We start from the raw sequence: 22606 nt of genomic DNA, 5'->3' as shown, positions 1-22606 counted from the left end.
TTTATATTAGAAGTAAATTACGTCGCTGAATTTGCGTGACCTGACACTTTTTGCTCAATTCTGTATCGGAAATGGCAAATCCCACATTTCGGCAGGACTTGAACGCACCAGGAATGACGCCTACTTCAAACCGCCTACCCATGAAAACAGACTTTACAGGAGAGGCTCCTTATCACTGTGCGTTGGGAGCCTGGACGTTTTGATAAGCCTGTCAGAATCGCAAAGGTAAGATTATATTAAGCAAAAACCTGCCACTGTCCTCGCCGGAAAGACAAACATTACATTTCCTGTGAGGTTTCTTGGCGTTGTGTGAGGGGGGAGCTGGTTTAGAAAACAAGTCGGATCGAGGTAGCTGTTAGTTATTGCGATAACTATTGTATAGCACAAACTTATGGAATAACCATAGCCCGTATTGTGCTAAAGGCTAACCCTTTTATCGTTTACCTACATCAGAGCAATAGGTTTAGAAGGAAGAAACCGCATTAGCTAAACACTGCTCCTCATTGGCCTTGGAATGGAAACATTTCAACAGCTGCCGAAAAAAAACCCATCCCTTCGTATCGTTACTAATCCTTATCCAGCCGGATTTAAGAGAGGGCCCAGCCCAAGCTGCACCTCAACTAAACTGACGTTTTCACATTCAAATACGATTTTTGTGGCACGATAGTTAATAGTTTGGTTGTTAGCACAGATACCCCCGACCCCAAATCTCGCTGTGAATCTGGATGGATTGTATTACAGCTAACATGCTAGCTGTGGTCTGGAAGACGCGAGCGTTGCTATCTATTTTTAGAATAGATGAGACCATAAGCCCTTAACCCCCCTACAGTCTAACCACGTCCGATGCGTGAGCTTGAAGTGAATTGCGTTTTACACGCACTCACTTTTCTGCCAGCTGTTTGTCTCTGAATCTTACAGGTGTGAATTCGTAGAAGTGACTGATTGCTGTGAAAAAAGGCTTATATTGTCTTTTCAGACAGAGAGGAGCAATACGTTACATCAGAGTTGTAAAAAGTACTGACATTATTATTATTATCATCATTATTATCATCATCCAGACAGTAAATATGACCATTTGCGTCTTTAACAAGGCACTTCTGTGCATGAATATTTGATTGAGATTTACATGTTGAATGTATTCGTCGTCAAAATAATGAATGCTGTGAATTTTTCTCTTTTTCTGTTTTTTGGTAGGTAGGAGCATAGATCAGGCTTTCTTCCGATACCAATTTTCTTTAAGGTCCGGTGTACTCCAGAGGATTTTTTGTTTGTTTGTCTGTCTTATGATTATAACATAAGACAGACAGACAAAAAATATATTTTTTCCATATATTTTTTCCATATATGGAAAAAATATGTGCTTTCAAATTATTTGATAGAAGTTCAAATTAAACAGAAGATAAAATAAGATTATCTCCATTTTTATGAGTTTTTGCCTCTAATCTTTTTATTATTATTATTATTATTATTATTTTAAAACTAAACAAACTACATCAAATGACATGTACAGAGTGGAAATCTTGGTGACTTGTAATGAATGAAGTGTAATGATTGCAATATGAAAACTTGTCTGTTTTCTCGAGTATATCCTGAAATTTTATGAAATGTTATTTAATTGAAATAGGTTCAGAAACGATGCATGTTTCTGAACCTATTTTCAGAAACATGCATGTGACAATATATAGGACGCAGCATAATTAAGCATTATTTTTAGCACGTCTAACATGGATACTGGTTTTTGATCTGCTTAAAAAAAAACAAATTGTCCCACATGTAAAAGAAAAACAAAACAGACAGGCCTGCACAGCTGTTTGCCAAGGTAATTTGTTTGTGAAACTGTAACACCTACATGCAAAGTGGCCTTTCTTTTAAAGCCCAACTCTCTGGCTTTCTGATTTTACTTCAGTAAGAAGCCCCAGGACAAGTTTGTGGTCAACAGGGCAGTGTTGTCTTAAGAAAACATGAAATCTCCACGTTATTTTTTGATATTGCATCGACATTGATCTGATTCTCATTAACCAAATTTTTCCTTCTATAGTTGTGCTGCATTTACTTCTTATGAGATTTATGAACTTAGGCTCCAGACTTTAGATCATATCGTTCTGTAACGCTGCCCTCCCAAGATATTAACGTCAGTGAAAAAAACATTCAACTCAAGTCTAAAATAGACAACATGAATGTTTTCTAATGTAAAGCTATTCAAGCGCAAACTCTTGCAGAATTGGTAGTTTTTATGACAAATTGTAAAAGCCTTATTTGTAAGTTCTGTTATACGTTTTCTAGGTGAAAACTAATATGTATTTTCCTGTAGGTTCCTTGGTCCATTTTTCTTTAACTTTCTTGTAATTTGATACTGTTACACTCGCATTGTGTGTTTATGAAACAGATGCAAAAATCAAGTGACCTGAAACCAAAATCACCACCAAGTATTTCTATTGATTGGCTCTCACTGGTGAGTGACAGGTCAAATATTAAATAATCAGAATTATTTTTCTTATTCATGAAATGTACCAAACCTTTCTTTTGTTTAGTTGAATAAAAATCACTTGAAGGTTTTATATTTTAATGGGTAAACGAGGATGATTTTGTCATTCATGGACTAAATACTACTACCTTTGTAAAAACAAAAAGCTGTGTCACATTGCTTCCTTTGTCTTGTATTAAAATTCAAAAGGAAGTGAGGGAAAAATGCAAATTAGTAACTGAGAGTTAAGACTTTGAAGGGAACCTGAAACTTTATTGGCCTGGAGAAGCCAGATCTCTGGTTAAAAGTAGTTATTTTATCAGACGGAGACGACGCTCTTGGTCTGTACATTCAGGATAAGTCCTGGCTAACGGCTCAGCCAAAGGATGCTCAATCAAAGTGGACTTCTACCAGCTTGAAGCAACTCAGGATAGGCAGATGGTATTTTAAACCGTTTCAATGTTTGTCTTGGGTGGTTAACTGAAAAGCAAATAATACGAACAGGAAATTAAAGTAGGAGATGGTGGAAATGCAAACATGAAACCGTTACAGATTCATAAGCATTTGCATGAGCTACTTTGTGTTATTTTTCTGGTATAACTTATTTCAAGGTAGTAGGTGTCTAGTTTGGTCTCGGTTCTACTCTGACCTATTATTAGCTGCAATGCTACAGGAGAGATCTGCTACTATGCCCCTTTAACAAAACCCTCCTTTAAGATTCTGAACTATCCTTCAGAATAGTTAGTTAAGTAGTTACACCTACTTAACTAGTAGTGGTTAAGTAGGTGCAAGTTTTGTTTTGAAACCAGAAAACCTGATGAAGCCGTCTTTCACCCACAGCTCTGTACACCCGTTCCCCTTTTGAGGAGAAAGAGGCCGAAAGTGATTACAGATGTGTTAAACAAAATAATTGTTGCATGTTTATTAGAACAATCTGACATCAGTGGTTAATTCCAAGACACACTCCACCCCCCACAAGCCCCCACCCCCAAAATAAAAACCTAACACACACAGACTGGCAAACACAGATCAGCTGAAGGAGGCTGTTATCTGAACCAACAGAGAGATGTCTGTGCAGCGGGGAAAGTGGTGAGAAAGCAAATCTTCACATTCGCAAACTATGTGTGTGTGTGAGCGTGTGAGGCGGACGGTGTCAAAAGGGCAAAATGTTGAAAGGGGGGTTATTGTTGTCACTGTATCCAGCCTGGAAAGCAGCATTGCCGGCCCAAATCATGCCAGGCTCGGAGCGAGCGAGGAAGAGAGAGGGTCGCGCTGTACGAGCGCGGGCACGGCAGCAGTTTTAGTGGAAACAATGAGCTGTCTGTGTGATTCAGTTCTGGAAAACTGTGTCAGTTGACAACGGCCGTTTTGACCAAGCAGCGACTCGGACAGAAAAAGGGGAAAAGAAAATGGCTGTGTTTTTGTTTTTAATAGATCTTCTTTAGCCACATAGTATGTAGTCTTTGACCTCTACTGGCCTTCAATCAGCTTTAACGGTGTAGTGTTTTTGTTTTGAAATTCCTCTTGCTTTGTGGTCCATGTCTTGCATGGTTTACATATTTGTCTGCTTCTCCAGTCCACGTGTTGAAACGTCCTTGGGCAAGACATTGATTCTCGCAAATGCCTTGTGTGTAAATCTGTTACAGAAGCAAGTTGAGAGCGCAGATTAAATGGTATTATAGCTTTAACTCTTACTAATGCAAGTTTGTAAAAACAAAATGTGGCTTTGAAATATCTCCACAATACATGAGAACTGCTAAATTTAGCCAATGTTTGGTCTTAAGTCTGTGTATAATGCACATGTTTTCTATAAATAACGTAGCTTAAATAATCCATAGGTGTTTGTTTTATATTGACAGCAGTGGGAACAGTTGTTGCTTTTCTGTTTTGGATACCAGCTTTCATTTTGAAAGGACAGCATTTCTAATCTAGACCAGATATCTGCTGCTTTTTTTTTTTTCTTTTCTTTTTTTTTCTTTAGGTTTGTTTACAGATGGCACAGTGCTCCATTCTTTCCCTCTAATTAGGTTAGCGTTCAAAACAAATTGACATTTTAAAGCTAATGGGCTCATCTGGCTCCAAATGCTTATTTTTTCCGGATTAAAAATTAATTTTACATTAGGAAGTATGATTGATCCTCTGAATCGAAGTGGCATTTCAGGCTGCTTCTGCAGCCCTAATGGCTGTGATCTTTTTATGATTGATCACTGACTGGAGATGATTTGAGCCGGAGGACTCCTCCGATGCTTCCTCCGCTGTCATTAGAAACACATCTGGCTTTACTGTTAGTCACATGTTGTCCCAGTTTTGTTTCTGTTGCCTACAACTGCTTTTGGAGTGCAAGGCAAATAGGTCTTTGAGGCTTTTGTATCAGTTTACTGAATGAGTTCATGTCAGTATATGGGATTAAATTTAAATAAATGAGTAGGTGAGTCAGCCTGTTGGCTTTACATAGACAGCTTAGTATGAAAAGTAGATGAGCTGCACACACTTGATGTGTTTAGTACAAAGAGAAAGCGATGGCTGCATGCGAGGTTGTTTTGGATTGGATTTTAAAGCTTCTTTCATTCTCTCTGATAAGGAATTAGAGAAAGGAGTCTCATTCTGAACTGATGACCGGCTGATTGTTCGTCCAGCTCTGTTGTCTAACCTGTTTGAACCCGAACTCTGTATTTTCCCCATCAAGATTTCAAGTTTCAAATAGTAGCTCTCTGCTACGCTGCAGCTAGCAGAGCCTGTTGTCAATGCTCAGACTAGTTGGCATGGTCACTTGTGACGGCGGATAAGCGGTTTTTCTGTGACGGTAAGTTGTTCCTCTTCAATTAAAACATTTAGCAGTGAGTGCATGAGGATGATTGACGGCGCAAAGATCCTCTTCCTGGTTCTGATTGGTTGTTTTTGGTTGGGAACGTTGCATTTCTTTGAATGGTAAACTCTGATGCAAGTCTGTGTACTTAAGGGACATTTTGTTAAAAACAATAAACATTTTGAAGCAAATGATTTGATTTTGCAGATGAATCTGGTCCGTTATTCAGTTTGTGACTTTTATATTGTTAGTATTTTTAATATAGGGACACAACTAGAGCTATGTCGCTCGATCAGTTTTTCTACTAACCAGTGTCGCTTTAAGGTCAGACCTGTTTCAATTTTGTCTGATTTTGATTTTAACTTGGAGGACAACAGTTGTACAATCTGAGTAGTTTGATCAGTGTGTTAATTTAAGAATATTAGCTGGTGATAATAGGTGTGTGAGGAGAACTTGAAATATTAAAATCTCTGCTTATTTGTCATTGAAGTAAGGTCTCCCTGAGTGCACTCTAGTTTCTGTTTAAGTTTAATCTTTAATATAATGAATTGTGGCTATGAAATGCGATTAATCTGTTGGAGACTCTTCCTTTGGAGAGCTGAGTTCCTGCACAGTCCTACAAGTTTTAAAGTTTCTTTCACTATTTGCTAAATGTGAATGAGTCTGGTGTAGTTAAAATGCCAAGTGACACTCTAAAAGTGCTATTTCTCTATTTTTCTTTTTTAACAAGTGAGGTACATTTTTAAAACTCACGTGACTTGAATCTGCATTTATTGAACCTACACTTCTTGAACACAGAAGGGATGTAGAAGGTCTAATTTTATCTTTCGAAGCATTTGTTCAGAGCTTTCGGTGGTTTGTTGATACCTTTTACAGAGCAACAAAAGTAAAGTTAACAAATCAAGAATTGGCGATATTTAACCTCAGAGGGGTGCTTAAACAGGCCTTACTTTTCCCCATTTATTTTATTTGATTTCCTGTGCTCTCACAATATGAGAGAGCACAGGAAATCAAACAGACAGTTGAAGGAGGCCACACCCTGCTTCCGTCCTCTGTGTTGCCTGAGTCAGATCTGCCCTGTGACTACTTTTTAAGGGTTTGTCACAGGAAAACGCGCTTTGCCAACTTCCCTGCTTGAGTCTGCTGAATGTTTTGAGTTTCTCCACGCGCTCCTTTGAGAATTTGTGTACAAACGGTTTGCGTGAAACAATTGTCTAGCAGTCCAAGAACGATTCACGGCCCCAACTTCCGCTGCGCTCATAAAAGCACATGTTTTAAAAAAAGAACATCTGTGCAAAATAATGTGCAGAAAAAGTTTCTCTTTTTCTGCACATGGTTTTAGGTTTTAGATAGTTGTACTCGTGTTTAATAATTTCGATCTGGGTTGATGTTTCATGAAAATATAGAGAGAGTTAATAAATTATTGTTAAGATAACGGTGAGTGGAAAATTCAAAAACTCATGCAAGTTGGTCAAAGTTTGAAGGTATTACAACACATGTTCATGAATCGATGTTATTTCCTCTTTTGGGACACAGAGCTCTTGTACAATTTAAGAATGTGAAAAAGTTATTTTCAATCTTCACATATTAAGTGTCGCATATAAAAGTCAATACTGATGAGGACTTTTTCTTTTCATAGACATTTAATAGGCTGTTAAGACATTGAAGATTTTAATTTAAATTGGATTCATTAAAGCAAAAAAAAAAATGTATCAAGTGTTGTAGATCTCATAACCTTTAATCAGTTGTGAAAGATTCACTTCATACAAAGTCATTGTGAAGCTGTCAAGAAGAGTCCATTGTTCTTGTGGGCACTAAATAATGCACTGCTGCCTAATTATTTCCTGCTGATAGATCCCTCGTGTGCCATCCTACTTATATTTTACGACGTGTAGAAGCGGCGTGCAGCTGAATGTTGGTAGGTGGGTGGTAGTTTATTATTCCTCTGAGGCTTTTAAGTGTCTGATATCCTTAAAAGTTTTTGAGAAAGCTGCGGGGGCGTTTTTCTCATCAGCAGATGGTCTGGTTGTTTGGCATCCTTGTTAATAGTTGTTGTGTGTTGAAATGAACGGGTCCTTTATTCTATTAGTTAACCAGCATATTGTTTTGCCATAGTAGTTTAGCTTGTATGTGATTTACTTTCTGGCTACCTCATTGTATAATACTGGTCGTCTTCCTTCATTACGACAAAAGATAAGAGCAGAAGTGTGTGAGGAAAAAGAACCAGTTTTAACTTTCTGAACAAAGTTTAGCTTTTGTCAATCAATTGGTGTGAAAGACGTAGGACAGCAACAGTAGCTATCCCATGTTTTGCCTCAGCTTTTAAAGTTAACAATTAGTTTATCTCATGATGATAAATTCTTATGGGATCATTTGTTTTGCAAAGATGATGATAAACGTTACAAAACTGTGGCAACCATACTCAAAAATAGCTGGCAAGACATTTTGCATAAAAGAAACTAGATTGTTAGAAATATTTATGTTAATGATATTGTAAATATTGTTGTTGTTTTTTTTTAGTGAGAACCTGCTACCTTGAAAAGTTGGGCAAATTACTAATCTGTTATTACTAATAATAAAAAAATCAATGGATAATCTTGGATTATCCATTGCAAGAGCGTTCAGGCGTTCCGTAGGGTTTTTAAATCTTAACTTTTACCTATGTGTTTCTCAGGACATCACTGGAAAGCGCATAGGTTTTCCACAGAACTGCACATCAGATTGACCTTAGAGCCACATGTAATAAGACAATGTATGATCTGTTGCTCAAGTTCAACCACAAGCAGCATGCACTTAAAGACTTCCATGCGCTCAAGAACTGTTCTTTCTTCATCGTAACTTGTTTTTTAAGAAGCCATTCTTGGCAAATACTGGTGACACTGTGACCTTACAAAACAGGCAAAACGGTGAATGAGTACCAAGTTTCTGCTTTAAACAGGCCCACTCAATTGTTAAAGAATTGCGAGTCAAGGTGTGATCTAGTCGCAAATGGTGAACTGTAACTTCAAAGCCTTCTCAGAAAACACATTTCATCAGTAGATGTTAGATTTTGTTGAAGCGGAAATTTGAAGCGAAAACCAGAAAACGTGGACACACACTTCACAAGTTGTTGATGACGTGTAACTGAGGAGCAACAAGTCTTTGGATTTATTTAGCTTCAAAATCCTAAAGTTAAAGAAAAATGTGACCTGTCATGCAGTCAGTTTTTTTTTAAATTATTTTCTAAGAACTGGCTTTACTTGGTGACTTTACATTTTTCTGAATTTCCTTGGTGACTTCCTCAGCCTTTCTGCAGCGACATATTTTCATTCAAAAACTGTGACTGAGCCACTGTGTAAGTCACAAAAAAATACAGAGTTAATTTGTAACCATATTGTCTTTCACATAGGCCTGGCTGGCCCAGTTAAGTCAATATTGACCTCTTATTCTTCACGTATGCAGCATTTGTATGCCAAGTGTAAATGGATATAGGTGAGAGCGTCTGATTTACCTTTTGTTGGTGTGACGCAGTATAAAATAAAAACTGAAAGTGGATACTAGTAAAGAAAAGGCCCAGAGCTCAGAACATGTTGTACAAAGAGAGCAGCTGGCCTATTTGTTTTCAGAACTGGTTCCTGTTGGGAGGAATATCATATGTTCTTTTATGTGACAGAAATTGATAGTTGATTGTCTATAATTATGTGTAAATGTGTCAGATTCAGATAACCAGAGAAGAACAAGGAATTGTAGGTTTGCTGTTTTTTTTTGTGTTTTTTTTTCTACTTTCAGGACCGGGACGCCACCAGAACTTTCCAGATGCTGTGTGTCAAATTGGCCTAATCAGGTGGCCGTTTCAAAGAATAGAGCAGGCGTTGATCTCAGTTCAGCTCAGTTTTAAGTCGCATATGGAAAATGGTTTGCAGCAAATGTCAGAAATACAAAAAGCAGATCTCTGAGAAAACTGTTTCTTTGGTGATTACACTAAAACGGTGTTTAAAATAAGTTGCTTTTACTTAAATCTAAGGGTGCGTTCACACTGCAGCCTGAAGTGACTCAATTCCGATTTTTTGGCAATTCCGATTTTTTTGCCGGGCCGTTCACACTGCCAGTAAATGCGACCTGTATGAGTTCTGCAGTCTGAACGGGCAAACGACCTGAAAGTGTCCCGCATGCGCAGTAGAGGGCGCAATAGCGTCGGCGTTCTCAGTGTTCTGCCAACCGCCATAAGAAGAAGAAGTGCTCAGTGTTTGCGGAAGTAAACATGGAGGCTAACGGTGGAGCTTAGCTTATATATTTGAAGTTGTTGTCCGGCCGGAGAAACATATTAACAACTTAATCCTCATATAATCCATCATGGTTGTTGTTTTTCTTCCCACTTGCGCGTATCAGGACGCAGAATAGTGAGATTTGTTGAGAATCAGTGACGTTCAGTTCGGATGAATGCGACCTGGACGTTAGGTCGCATTTGAATCGGATACGTATCGGATATGGGTCACATTCGAAAAAGAATCCGACCTGTGCTGTTCACACTGCCATGAAAAGATCGGATACAGGTCGCATTAAGTCAAAAAAATCAGAATTGAGTCACTGCAGGCTGTAGTGTGAACGCACCCAAAAAAGCAATAATTATTGTTTCTGAAATATCTGACTTAGCTTGAGTTTGATATATAGACTTGCGCAAAAAATGTTATAGTGCATAAAAGCAATCTTTTATAATGGTATTGTTTTGCTTGAGCGCTAAATGCTCAATATTTGATGTCTTTGCTGTTCTGTTTTTAAGGGTGTTCACCCTTTTCCTGCCTCCCATGGTGTTTTGGATGTGTGTGGTTTGAAAACATGTTAACAAATGCACCCAAGTTTTGAAAATAAAGGTAAAACGTGGGGAACATCAACTTTTACACCTTAAGCCACATACATACCATAATCATGGATGCCTCTCAGGGGGTCACTATGCATGATCTGATAAATTTCTGGAAGGAGATTTTGGAACGCACTACTGTGACTGATGTGCCACTTTGAGCTCAAATTGAGGTCAGGTATTTTAGGAATACAAAAAGTGGCGCTTGTGGTGGAGCAACTCTTGATTTCAGCCATTTTTATTGACTGTATTGAACTGGCCAGTCCCAGTCCATCTACTAAACCTGGGGTGTTTATGTTACTGTCAGATTGACGGATCGTCGCTCTTCAGTGGAATCCTTTCCTGATGTCACGAGTGCGGCTTCCTCTCAACCCCACCAAACCTTGAACAGTGGAGAATTTATTGGCTAAAGTAGCACACTTCTTCAGTTTTTTTCTAACCATCCATTAATAATACTTTCTAGTTATTTTCATCTTGCAATGTTTCCAACTACATAGTTATAATTATCAAAAGTACTTGATCTATTTATATTTATAGTGCCAATTGATTGACTGCTCCAATAGTGTTGATATCCTTACGGCCGGTTTTATAAATCATATTTTAAATCCTAAATAACCTATTAACTTTAAAGTATAAGACAAAAGGCTCATGTGCCGCTCTGTCCCAGTTATGCCAACATCTGATTGATCTCTTTGGGCACTTGCTTGTTTTTTTTTTTTTTTGTTTTTTTTCTTTCAGGATTTAAGAAAATCAAGGTTCAAAAAGTTTATTTTCATGAGGACACGAAACACCGTCTTGGACAAAGCAACACAACTTCATTACGTTTAGTTGTAGTTTTGTAGTTCATCAAAACTGCATTCAAACTGAGAATATGAACTACCAACAAATTGTATTTTATTTTGACTTTTATTTATACATGTTAAAATTTCATTGAGAAAATAAATTCTCACACCCATTCAACATTATATAAAAATATAAATGAAATTGCATAAAGAAAAAAAAAAGGCATTTATTATGTTCTGATCATAAGCTATGGACCTTCAATGTTTGATAACCGATTTTGGTTTTCAAAGGCCTTGTTCATCCAAAGGCTTTTTTTTTTTATTCTTTGTGTTTGCTTTACTCTGAGGGTTGTACGTTTTTGCGGTGAGGCTGGCGGGGAGGGGAAAAAAACAGCGATTTCCTTAAGTAGTTTAAGCATCCGGGTCCAAATGAATGATGTCACTGATGTAAAAAGAACTTCAGTGTAAACATATTACAATAGAGCTCTTTCTATAGACCTTCCTTTGAGTGATTTAGTTATATAGTAACAGGCAAAAGATAAGCGCTTCAGTGACTCAGTAACATCTTGTTTAAAATGCAACACGTTTCATGGTTAGACTTCCTTCTGTCTGTTCCAGATAGTTTGTCTTTTAGTTTCTTTTTCGTAGTAGTGAAGGAATTTTCATTGGCTATGGTGGTAAGTTGCTCGTAAATAAAAGCTGACTTGTCTTGTGTACCTGAATTCAACAGTATAAACGTTTGGCACCACCTCACCACCTTTCATAAATTCTTCAATATGAATAATAATAATAATAATATGTAAAATTGCATATTTAGCTACAAAGCACAACAATTGTATATTTTGTAGAACACTGTGCCAATGTATTTTATTTACCCTTTTTAATTTCGAGGTTGTTTATTGGTTCAGAATTGGTCTGTTTTCCTATTTATTTGAAGGAGATTATTTCTGCGCAATGAGCGTTAAGCTGATTCATAGACCAAAGGTCGTTCCCACAGCTGACTTGGAGACAACTAATCTATGATGTGGGAACAGTCTGAAGTAATGGATAACCGTCACGCGTGTTTTTTATCTTCATTCAATACTGTTCACACCTGCTGACATTCCACTGAGTTCAGAGACTCACCTGGACAATTTTTTTTCTCCCCCCTACACGATACTATGTGATACTGTATGCTTTATTTTTCCTCTTTGTGGCGGTTATGTAACACATAAGCTGTGCGACGTGACATTACTCTGAATCCAGGTGAAGTTGGAGAAACTAAACCGGCCTGACTGAACAGGCCTCCAAGCAGAAACGAGGCGAGATCAGGTGCGGGTGTGCAGTTTGTTCTGCCAACCATCCAGCTTGCCAGTGAGTTTCGCCGCTTTGGGCCTGTCCAGACCCGGCCGTACAGATGCATAATGGTCGGATTGCTGCCCTTTTGACAGGGTTGGGGCTGCAGACCTACTGCTCAGCTCCAATCTTGCGGACTTCTAGGGCCCTTCCACCAGTCGGATTCAGCCTCATACACCCAGTTATCTCCTCCCCTTGCTGCAGATCAGAGCTCGCCTCCAGCTCATCATCACCTCCCCCACAACCACACACCCCCGCACATGAGCGAAGCACAGCTTGTGTCTACCACTGACATCGCAGTCTGTAAACAAATGAATGATATGCAACAGATGTCCTAGTTCATCTCTGTGTCCACAGCTGTTGCCTAGAGTTTGGAGTGAGCCAAACCACACTATGATTTCTTTTTTTTTTTGACTATAGAACTAGGTGATTACAAATCAGAAATTATTTTGTTTACAGGCTGAATAATTTGCTGAATATATTCTCTTGTTTAAAATCATTTGAAGTAAATCTTTAATGCTACAGTCTGTAATGGATGTGAAAATAATTTATGTTTACTGATGTTGTCTTGCTGGAGACTTTGTTTCCTTAAGTTTTATAAGAGCTATTTGGGAGGAACTGAAAAGTAAACAGGAAAAAGTAAAGGACATTTCCTGTTTGAAATCATGAAGCGACCTTATCGTGTAAAACAAGTGGACTAAAAGTACTGAGTTAAAGACCTATTCGATAATTACAGCCACCTACTGAAATAAAGCTTAAGATTGAAAATAATGGATTTATTTTTTGGTGAACATTACTTAGGACGGAGGCGTTCTGAGGTTGATAGGTTTGACCACATTAAACAGAAATGTGCATGGTCTCAGTTTTGTTTTGAACCACAAAAGTGGAAATGCCTGGCAAGGTGAGCTACTTAAAAAAAAAAAAAAAAACACACACCAAAGGAAAGAACACCACAGGTTTGGTTTTGAAGTCTCTCAGTGCACTCTCATTGTAGACATTTTGTCTTTTTACTATATTTTACTCCCTCAAGTACTTAGAACTTGCTTGATTTAACACGGTGCCTGCGACTTGTAATGTGTAGGCTTTGTGCTGGCGACCAAATCAACCCTCTGTTATCATAGCTTTCCATTATATTGTTTTTTGTAATGATTTTGAAAGCTTTTATAAAATAAGAAAGTAAAATTATCTTTTTGGGCGTGATTAAAATGAGCCAATATATTAAATCCTGAGAAAGCCATCATTCATCCAGAAATGTAACAATATGTACCAGATTGTAAGAAAAAAGTACATCAGAAATAGTAGCCAACTTGGCAGCATTGAGAACACAATGTGACTTACTTTGCTGATAAATCTCAAAAGAATCTCTCAGGTTGCCCGTCGCTATGAATGAAGACAAATGCACATGATTCAACTGGTCTGCACAGCTCCCAGCCAAAGCTTGTTTGAAAACAAAGAAGTTTTTAAATGGTTACTATCGAGATATAATGTGGGCCTTCTTTTTAAGATGCACATTTCCTGTGCCTTTTTATATGTGGTGTATTGTTTTCCTGACACATTCCTTTGTTTATTCAGTTTCCTCAGATTTCGTAAGAAGATATTGCACCTCCTGGCACAGCCGTAAATCTTGGCTGACATCACATTTTGATTTATGTTTCTTCATTTATTAAATGCTTCACAATTCATTTCCTCCTCCAATTCTTTCATTTATTTCTACATTCATTTACAAGCACATCTCAAAAAATTTGAATGTTGCATAACAGTGCAATATTTCTTGCTCGTCTTCTCGGAAAGGGAAACTGTAAATGTTTTACAGAATCCTTGTAAAACATACCAAGCCTTGTTTCTTTTAACTTTTGTAATTATGAGTTACAGATAATAATCAAAATTCAGTGTGTTGGAAAATTGGCATACTGTAAAAAGCTGCTAATGAAAACTCATGGTTTCACACCCTACTACTACTGAAAGACAAAATCACTAATAAAGCAAAAATAAGAGCTACAATTTTTTTTTTTTTTTTTTTGTCTTTAATGTTTATAATGACCATTTCACTTTTTGAGATGACTGGCAAGAAATAATGCACTGCTTTTGAGATTTAACTTTATGTGTACAACATAAGACACCAGCTTTCTATTAATAGATGTCCGTTTTGTACCAGCGTCTGAGTGAATCGGTTTAGTAGTTCATGGCCTCTTAAGACTTTGTAACATCTATTTAAAAAGTAGTTTAGGAGGTTAGTGTCCTAATGACACTGACTGTATAAATCTAATGACTACTTTTTAGTTTAATTGACTAATACCAAAAGCAAGTTTTACTTCATTTACATTTATTGCATTACTTGAAATAAAATTTGAATAAACAATGAACTGCACAAAAAAATTGATCTGGACGCAGGCAGTGTGTTCTTCAATCTGACATTTTAATGAAGTCATTAATTGAAATTCAGTGGAAAATGTGGCAGACCACAAAACCATACAGAGAACCCAAACCCTTCATACTGAAGTACACCCATACTTTAGATCTTTTGGCCTTTGAAAACTCTGGGAAGCCTTTACAAGCTTCTTTGACGCTGATGCTTTGTCTACCGTGTTTGTTTTGGAACTCGGATGGAGCCGACCGATGAAGATGGCTGACGTATGCGGCTCACAAAAATTCATGAGCACCGCTGCAGATGCAGGCGGGGAACACTGCTATCGCACAGTAGTTTTAGGAAATCGGAATATCCCAATTTCTGCACAAAAATATATTTCTCTAGAACCTGTATCTGACTTCTAATGAACTCAGGAAAATCGCACAAGGGGCCGCTGGTACTGTTAATGTGTTTAATTAACAGGTCAAACTGATTTTGCCTCTCTTTTTTCCAGTATCTTAAATGAAAAAAAATAGCTGGATTATTTTTTGATGATATTTATTAGTGAATTAAAGCTATTACTTTAAATCACTAAAATCTAACACGCACATGTTTGTCCTTTTAGCAGAGCTGCTTTGAAGAAGCTGCTGAGGTGAAGAAAACCGTCTGTTCCTGGGAGTCCCGGCTGCCTTCCTTCTCTTTCGGATGTCAAGAGGAACCTGGACTCCCCCTGGATAAAGACGCACCATGTGTCAGAACTGCAGATGTCTTGCTACTGCCTCATAGACGGCCGCTCCTCCTATAAACTTTGCCCTCTAATCTGAGGACTCTCCTAATCCTCACCGTTGACCACTGTTCAAGATGAAGAACGTGGCGGCATGGTCGACAAAAGATGTTTCTGATTGGCTGAGCAAAGAGAGTATGCCAGAGTACACCCATGCCCTCAGTCAGACAGACGGCCCCGCTCTGCTCAGGCTCACCGAGGCAGATTTCAAGGTGCCTCCCCTCTCGAGGGTGTCCCCTGACGGCGGGGAGCGGCTGTTGGAGCGGATGGAGATCCTCCGGATAGAGACCCACATCGAGGATCACAAAAACGGTCACGCAAACGGGCACGTAGCGGGGATACCCAACGGAACTAGCAAGCCTCAGAGGAATGGCACGCTGGAGAGGAAGGACTTTGAGCGGGAGATGATCCACATTCCTATGCCAACAATAGAACCTACTCGCTCCTCATTCCCCACAGAGTGGGGGAAGACGGGCATAGCATTCATCTATGCTGTGGTGTGCTTCGTCACCACCAGTGTCGTCATTTCAGTGGTCCACGAACGAGTTCCTCCGAAGGAGCACACTCCGCCACTGCCCGATAAGTTCTTCGACCTGTTTGACAGGCGCGAATGGGCTTTCTCCATCTGCGAGATTAACGGCATGCTGCTGGTGGGCCTGTGGCTGATACAGTGGATGCTTCTCAAGCACAGGTACGGACCGTCGTGTTGCATCTCAGCATGTTCATTACTCCTCCAAAATAGGCCTGGGTCTGTCAAAATCCCACAGTTTCAAGGTGCGTGTGCAAAAATCAAAACATGGTCTTGTTGCTGCTATTTGAAATATTATATCTATAAGCTGTTATCTGTTGTTTTGACTTTAGTGCAGTTATATTAGAGTTACTGCAGTCTTGAAAAATCTGAAAAGAGGGGGAAAAAAATGCCTTTAAATATAAAAAAGGGAAAATTGAGTGTTGGACTTTATTCCTCATTACCTTATTTATGCTAAAAAAGTGGAATTATAAAAAAATGGCTAATTTATATTTAGATAATGTCTTTTATCTTTGTTATATCACAAGGTTACTGATTATTTTTATTTATTTTTTGTAACTGACTGACACAAAAATGTGCAATGTCAGTATTTTTCTTGACCTGTTGACTCATTTAAATCAGACCTTGAAACTGGACTTGAACTCAGTCGTTTTTTTTATTTTTATTATTATTAATGCATTGTTTGGAATAATAATGACACTAAATACATAACAGATCATAGAGTTGGTGAGAAATCTTAAATCCCGTATATTTTTGGATTAGTGATCAGATTTTATGTGACTTTGTATCAATACAAAAGTAAAATAAAAATCTGTGAAATAATCCTTTATTGGATGCCAGGCTTGTATATGTTTTTTCATAACTGCAAAAATGATGGCGCCCAACTCGGTAAACGTTTCCTAAATGTTCAGAATATGTTGGAAACCTGTGAATTTTATACTGGAAAAGTTTGAAATGTTGGGATTTTTACCTGCTTATAGAATTCATAGTTTGAAAACACTATTGCATTGTGTGTGGGTCTCCACAGGGAAAAATTCTTCACATTTTTCCCTGTAGGAAATATTTTGAGTCAGCCCCGTTTTGTCTTTTTTGTAAAGATGTAGTTAAAGGACCCGAGCCTTTGTTGTGGTTTTGCAGTTGTAACTTCAGTACCTTTTAATACTGACATGCGTCTGTTCTCAGCTATGCTAGACTTGATTGTGATCATTTTTCTTTTCTTTTTCTTCACAGATCAATTGTAGGCAGGAGGTTCTTCTTCATTGTAGGAACACTCTATCTCTACCGATGTATTACAATGTATATCACTACTCTTCCGGTTCCTGGGATGCACTTCAAGTGCTCACCAAAGGTAGGATACTTGTTTTGCGTCTCAAATTAAAAGTAAATGGCTTTAGCAAATTAAAGAAAAAAATAAATAAATTTCAGAAATATTTGTTCATGTTTTCCAGTAAACATTTCTAAGTTATGCCCAGCTTCGGTGGCGTGGACCTTTGAGCTGTTGCTTCACGATGTTTTGATTGCATAACAGGTTTAATTGCTCCTACCTACCTGTATGGGTTTCTGTTCGCTTGATTGCACATATTATCAGTTTTAAAGAGTATTATTTACATAACACCTTGGAGTACTGTTCATACTTTTTGTCACGTTGCATCTATAAACTGCTGGGGGTTTTTAAGACGAACAAGAAGCAATGCACAACTGTGAAATTTTGGTTTTATTTTTTTTATCAAGTAAAATGCTTAAAATTGAGTTGTGCATTTATTTTTTAGACCTGTAGCTTCTAACTAGAGGTCTTTTGGCGTAGATACATCTGTAGACTAAATCTTGTCCCTATTCTTCTGTGCAAAATGTCTCAAACTCTGTCAGATTGGATGGAGAACAATTTCAGGGTTTCCTACCTATTGTCAATTGAATTTATGTCTTCATGCTCTTATCTAAACTCACAAGTTGACTTTTTACATTTTATTTATCAGATTAAAGGGAACTGAATACAAATACAGGTCAGGTCAGATGATTTTTTTATTTTTTTTTTGTTCTAAAATTAACATAGGAAGCCATGAATCAGTTTTGTAGTTATGCAGCATTTTGTGTTGGTTTATTAGATACAATCCCATTTAAAACAGTGGTGTGAGTGATTGTAACATGGAGAAATATGAAAAATACTAATACAAAAATACTTTTCTAAGGAACTGTAGAATGTTGCGATGAAATGAGAAAAGTTTTCTTAAGACGCATTTACTGCGGGAAACATTGTCATGTCAAAAATAAGTTTAAAGCACCGTCTATTTGTGATGAGGAACATGAAACTAAAGTGGAAATGCTACCAAGGTTGAGTTCCTGGATAAGGATGAAGATTTGAACCAGGTGTTTTATACTGGAATCAAATGCTTCCTTTATATCCGTCAAAGTTGCGCCATCTTAAGATGTTAGGAGGTCAATTAAAACAAACAACAACAAAAAACTTCTTTTTGTGCAGCATTAACTTGATTTATTTTATCTTAATTTTGTTTTAATTGGATTGTGTTGTAAGACATAACATCTATTGTAAGGAGAACACAACTTTTACTGGAAAAATGTGTTTAACCCATAGAAATCAAACATCCTTATTTTCAACTGTCATATCTTCATAGTTTTTTTTTTTTTTTTTTCTCTTGGAATAACTTTCTATTGTGTGACTTTGTGTGTTTCAGCTCCTCGGGAACTGGGAGGCGCAGATGAGGAGAATAATGAAAATGATCGCAGGCGGGGGCCTCTCCATCACAGGCTCCCACACCATGTGTGGAGATTATCTTTACAGCGGCCACACTGTCATGTTAACACTCACGTTCCTCTTCATCAAGGAGTGTAAGCTGCTTCGTATTGTCTTTGTATTAGTCAGGACTGATGAGATGGAGGACATTTAGCTTCTCAGTCACCTTTGACCTCTGTGTACTTGTGGACAGCTCGTTTTAGAAACGCTTCATCACAATCTAGCTGTCGGACTTCTTTGCGTTTGAAATGTTTTTTTGCACATGAAGTTTAATAGGCTAGCGTTTGTCCTTTATTTTTTAAAGTATTTTCACTGCCACAAGTGATGCTTGTGGTTTCAGTTCGACTTTGCTTTAGCAACAGATTTCACGAGGAAATGTAGATGTAGCAAAGATGGAGAGGAAACGTTACGCCACCAGCATACTCTCTCCTTGCACGATTGGTTTCGGTGCATGAGAATTGGACTTTTTATGTGACCACTCATCAAGCTGTCACGTGCAATGCTGTGGGGGTTTTGGACAGATCAGTTTCTTTACTTCGATCCGTCTTCGTGAAAGAAATCTTTAGCATTTGAAGCAGGTTCTTGATATTTTAATTAGATTATCATGTTTCGCCTTCAGTTTTGGTGTTGAACGCTTTCCCTTTTTAAAAATTTTTTTTATAGGTTTTATTGAAAGGAGGTCAAGTACATGTCTAGCACACGTGTCCATAAATCTAATTGATGCAGATCTGACATCTAGTGGTTAAAAAGTAGAACAGCTTTTAAGTGACGTTGCCCTTGTTGGCGTGTTGTACAAGCTGAACTTTTGGCGTAATTTATTCACTTATTGTTTACTAATTGGTTCATTTTGAGTCATAATAGAAAAACAATGCATATTATACCCTTTAGTAGGTAAAAAAAGGAACAAACAAGGAAAATATATCCACTCACACACAGATGTGTACACAAATGTGTACATACTGTAAGAACAATTAATTAAATAATAATATTAGTATTCCATTGCTGATTAAAATTCCCCTTCTGTGTGCGTTGGATCCGTGTCCCTTTCAGATTCACCCAGGCGCTTTTGGTTGTACCACTGGGCCTGCCTGGCACTGAGCGCCACTGGGATTTTCTGCATCCTCCTGGCCCACGACCACTACACTGTGGACGTGGTCGTGGCGTACTTCATCACTACCCGCCTCTTCTGGTGGTATCACACGATAGCCAACCAGCAGGTGAGTTCACAGGGTAACTCCTGATCAGTTTGAGTTGGCCGTGATGAGCCACATCGAACCTTTTCGCCACAGTTTGAGATTTTACTTCTGGTGTTTTTTTGGGGTTTTTTTTTTACAAAGCCGCACTATATTTCTGATTTCTGTCCTTCACGGACTTATATGTATGTTTTTAATGTTTTTAGTTTTATGTGACAGACCGATACAAGGGAGTGTACAGCTGTAAATCTATAATACGATAAAATTTAATGCAACACAACTCAACTTCCAGAAGATAGAAAGTGTGTGTACTTTAATGTTGTTCAGTGAAGGTCGAGAGGTTTGTTAGAGACCAGAGCGCCCTCTGTCAGTCCCACGCTCTGATAGTTTATGTCAAACAGCCGAGCAATAGTCGAACTGTGAGACATATAACGGCTTATTTGTCAAAAATCAAATCCACATCAGAGATTCTGTGACTCCATTGACGGCCTTCGTGTTTGTCCGTGTGTTTCAGTCGCTGAAGGAGACGTCGCAGAGCAACCTGTTGTCGCGGGTGTGGTGGTACAAACTCTTCCAGTATTTCGAAGAGAACGTGAACGGCACAGTTCCTCGGAATTACCAGCTGCCCCTCGCAGTTCGGGCGATGCACTGGAACCGTGGCGCGAAGTACAGCCGACTGGACACGCAGTGACCCCCGTCGAGCTGAAGCATGCAAGGACTGTAACTTAAACAAGTGCTATGTTTTCTTTTTTTTTTTTGTTTGTTGTTTTTTTTTAATCTGTGGAAGATGGCACTGTTCCATGTAGAGCTGTCCTTTTCACCCTTACTAACAGGAATCTCTCGGTCTAAATAGGTAGCACTGTGACCGTCTAGACAATTTGCTTTTCCTTCTGTTGTCCTGTTTTCCATTTCTGCAAGTTTTTGTAAGCACACTAATTTATTTGGTTTTACTTCAGTGGGAATAGATCACAAACATTTCTGCTAGCAGTAGCGGATATATCATTTTAATAAACTCGTAAAGCTCCATTTTTTTTTTCCCCTCAGCACAAAAGTATCAACAGTTTTCTGTCTCTAGACTTCTTGTGCAGTCAGAGTCAAACAGATGCTTATTTGAGAACCAAAATGCCATAAGTTTTACTTTTTTTTTTTTTTTTTTTTTATAGCCGCTTGCTTTTTGGTAAACTCTCCTTGCTGAAATGAATCAAAGGTGCAGATGATATTTTTTCTAAATATGTCAAACTTTATTTTTCAATAGCAAAATGATCTCCAGCTAAAAAAAAAAAAAAAAAAAAAAACTTTTTTAGATTTTTATCTTTTTCAAGATGGATAGTGGAGAGCGTAAGAGTTTCATGTGGTATAACATAAACCCAGTGCCTTCCTCAGCCTGATTGTCACAACATGCGTTGTTGCCCTAACCCCATAACTGCAAGTCCCGTTCTTATGAATGTATAAAAACCAAGATGACGCTTAGCCTTATCAGAAGATTGATCTTCCTAAATATAAGTGCAGTGATTTCAGTATTCTGATGCTTTACCACATCCGCTTAACAGAAGAAGAAGGAAAAAAAAACGACTGTTAATTGTATTTTAAGTTTAGAACATGTCTTCTGTCTGTTTTTACCAGTCAGTCTTGAACCAGCGTGAGCCTCGTTCAGATCCGGATCACGGATGCTAATTTTAACTTTCTTTCTCAGACGAGCTTATCTGAAAATCACTGCTTCCTAACAGGCCATCCGATGAGAGATGATCTCCCAGGTGCCAGAGATAAGAGTCGTTGTCCTGGATCCGGACACGTCTTGTGCGTCCTTGCAGCTGAGCCCCTCTTTCGCTCCCCAGTCGGAGTCTCAGCTTCAAATCAGATCATTGACGTGCGGAAGCCGAACGCTTTTAAAGCAACGCGAAACAATGAAGCTTCGAGAAAAAGTTTCTACATGTATCCATGTAAATTTTGAAAGCTTAGTTTATATGCATCTTTTTTTTTTCTTCTTCTTTTTTGTTTTCAAGCTTCTCTCCTTCAGTTTGTGCATCAACAATCCTCTGGAGTTTAATTGTGGGGAACAATCTTAAATCGCTGCTGCATAGAACTGACTTAATCATAAATATCTAATGTGTTATTTTATTTTTACTGAATGTGAAAATGTGTCCGTATCCATCCAAATCATGTGGTGTTGTTTATTTTTTCTTTGCTTAACAGACTGAACTGTAAAAGTATTACGTCTTTCTGCGTAGGGGAAGACTCGACTCATGCAGCAGAACTTTCATTTCAAATTCTATTCAGCGGCTTTTATGACAAAGACGTGCACTAATCTTTGGATGAGGCAAATATTCAAATGAGTATGAATAACAATTTGTACAAGTTCTTGCTGAAGAAAATGCCCCTTGTTTTTAAAAGTGAAACCAGCAGGAGTATTATCGTTTCAGAGTCCCAATTATTTCACTTTTTTTGAGAAGATTTTCTCAGCTTTTAAAGAGAACCAGCACCTTCCCCCCCCCCCTCACATGATAGCCATACTTTTAACATCAGATGCCATTTAATCCAAACAGTTCTCTGATTTAGATTGAACTTCTGGACTAAGATGAAAGCTATGTTTAATTTGCCAGTCAAGTTTTTGTTTTTTCATGTTTTTGTCTCAAACAAAAGTTAGTTGTTTGCATTTTTCTCTGTCCTCACCCACTTTATATCATTGTTTGTTTGTTCTTTTGTGTAAGCCACATATTTGTAAAATATGTCAAGGTATAGGAATCTACTTGGAATGTTTTTGAATAAAACATTTTACAATA

At 38.0% G+C, this 22606-nt stretch overlaps 1 protein-coding gene across 2 annotated transcripts; it reads left to right on the top strand.

Moving 5' to 3' along the window:
* Positions 1–118: 118 nt before the first annotated feature.
* On the top strand, positions 119–21880 carry sgms1a (sphingomyelin synthase 1a). Of its 2 annotated transcripts, none has more exons than XM_007545295.2 (6): positions 119–225; positions 15197–16046; positions 17115–17232; positions 18575–18728; positions 19684–19850; positions 20341–21880. In XM_007545295.2, the coding sequence occupies exons 2-6, from the start codon at positions 15433–15435 to the stop codon at positions 20515–20517; spliced, it is 1230 nt and encodes a 409-aa protein (XP_007545357.1). In that variant the 5' UTR covers positions 119–225; positions 15197–15432; the 3' UTR covers positions 20518–21880. The 2 variants fall into 2 exon arrangements, with proteins under 2 accessions (XP_007545357.1, XP_007545358.1); XM_007545296.2 differs by having other exon boundaries at positions 125–225; positions 15200–16046.
* Positions 21881–22606: the final 726 nt, after the last annotated feature.

This window comes from Poecilia formosa, unplaced genomic scaffold, assembly GCF_000485575.1.
Source record: "Poecilia formosa unplaced genomic scaffold, Poecilia_formosa-5.1.2 Scaffold12, whole genome shotgun sequence".
Taxonomy (NCBI): Eukaryota; Metazoa; Chordata; class Actinopteri; order Cyprinodontiformes; family Poeciliidae; genus Poecilia; species Poecilia formosa.
Note: the sequence above shows the minus strand (reverse complement) of the source record. Positions and strands in the feature narration are given on the sequence as shown.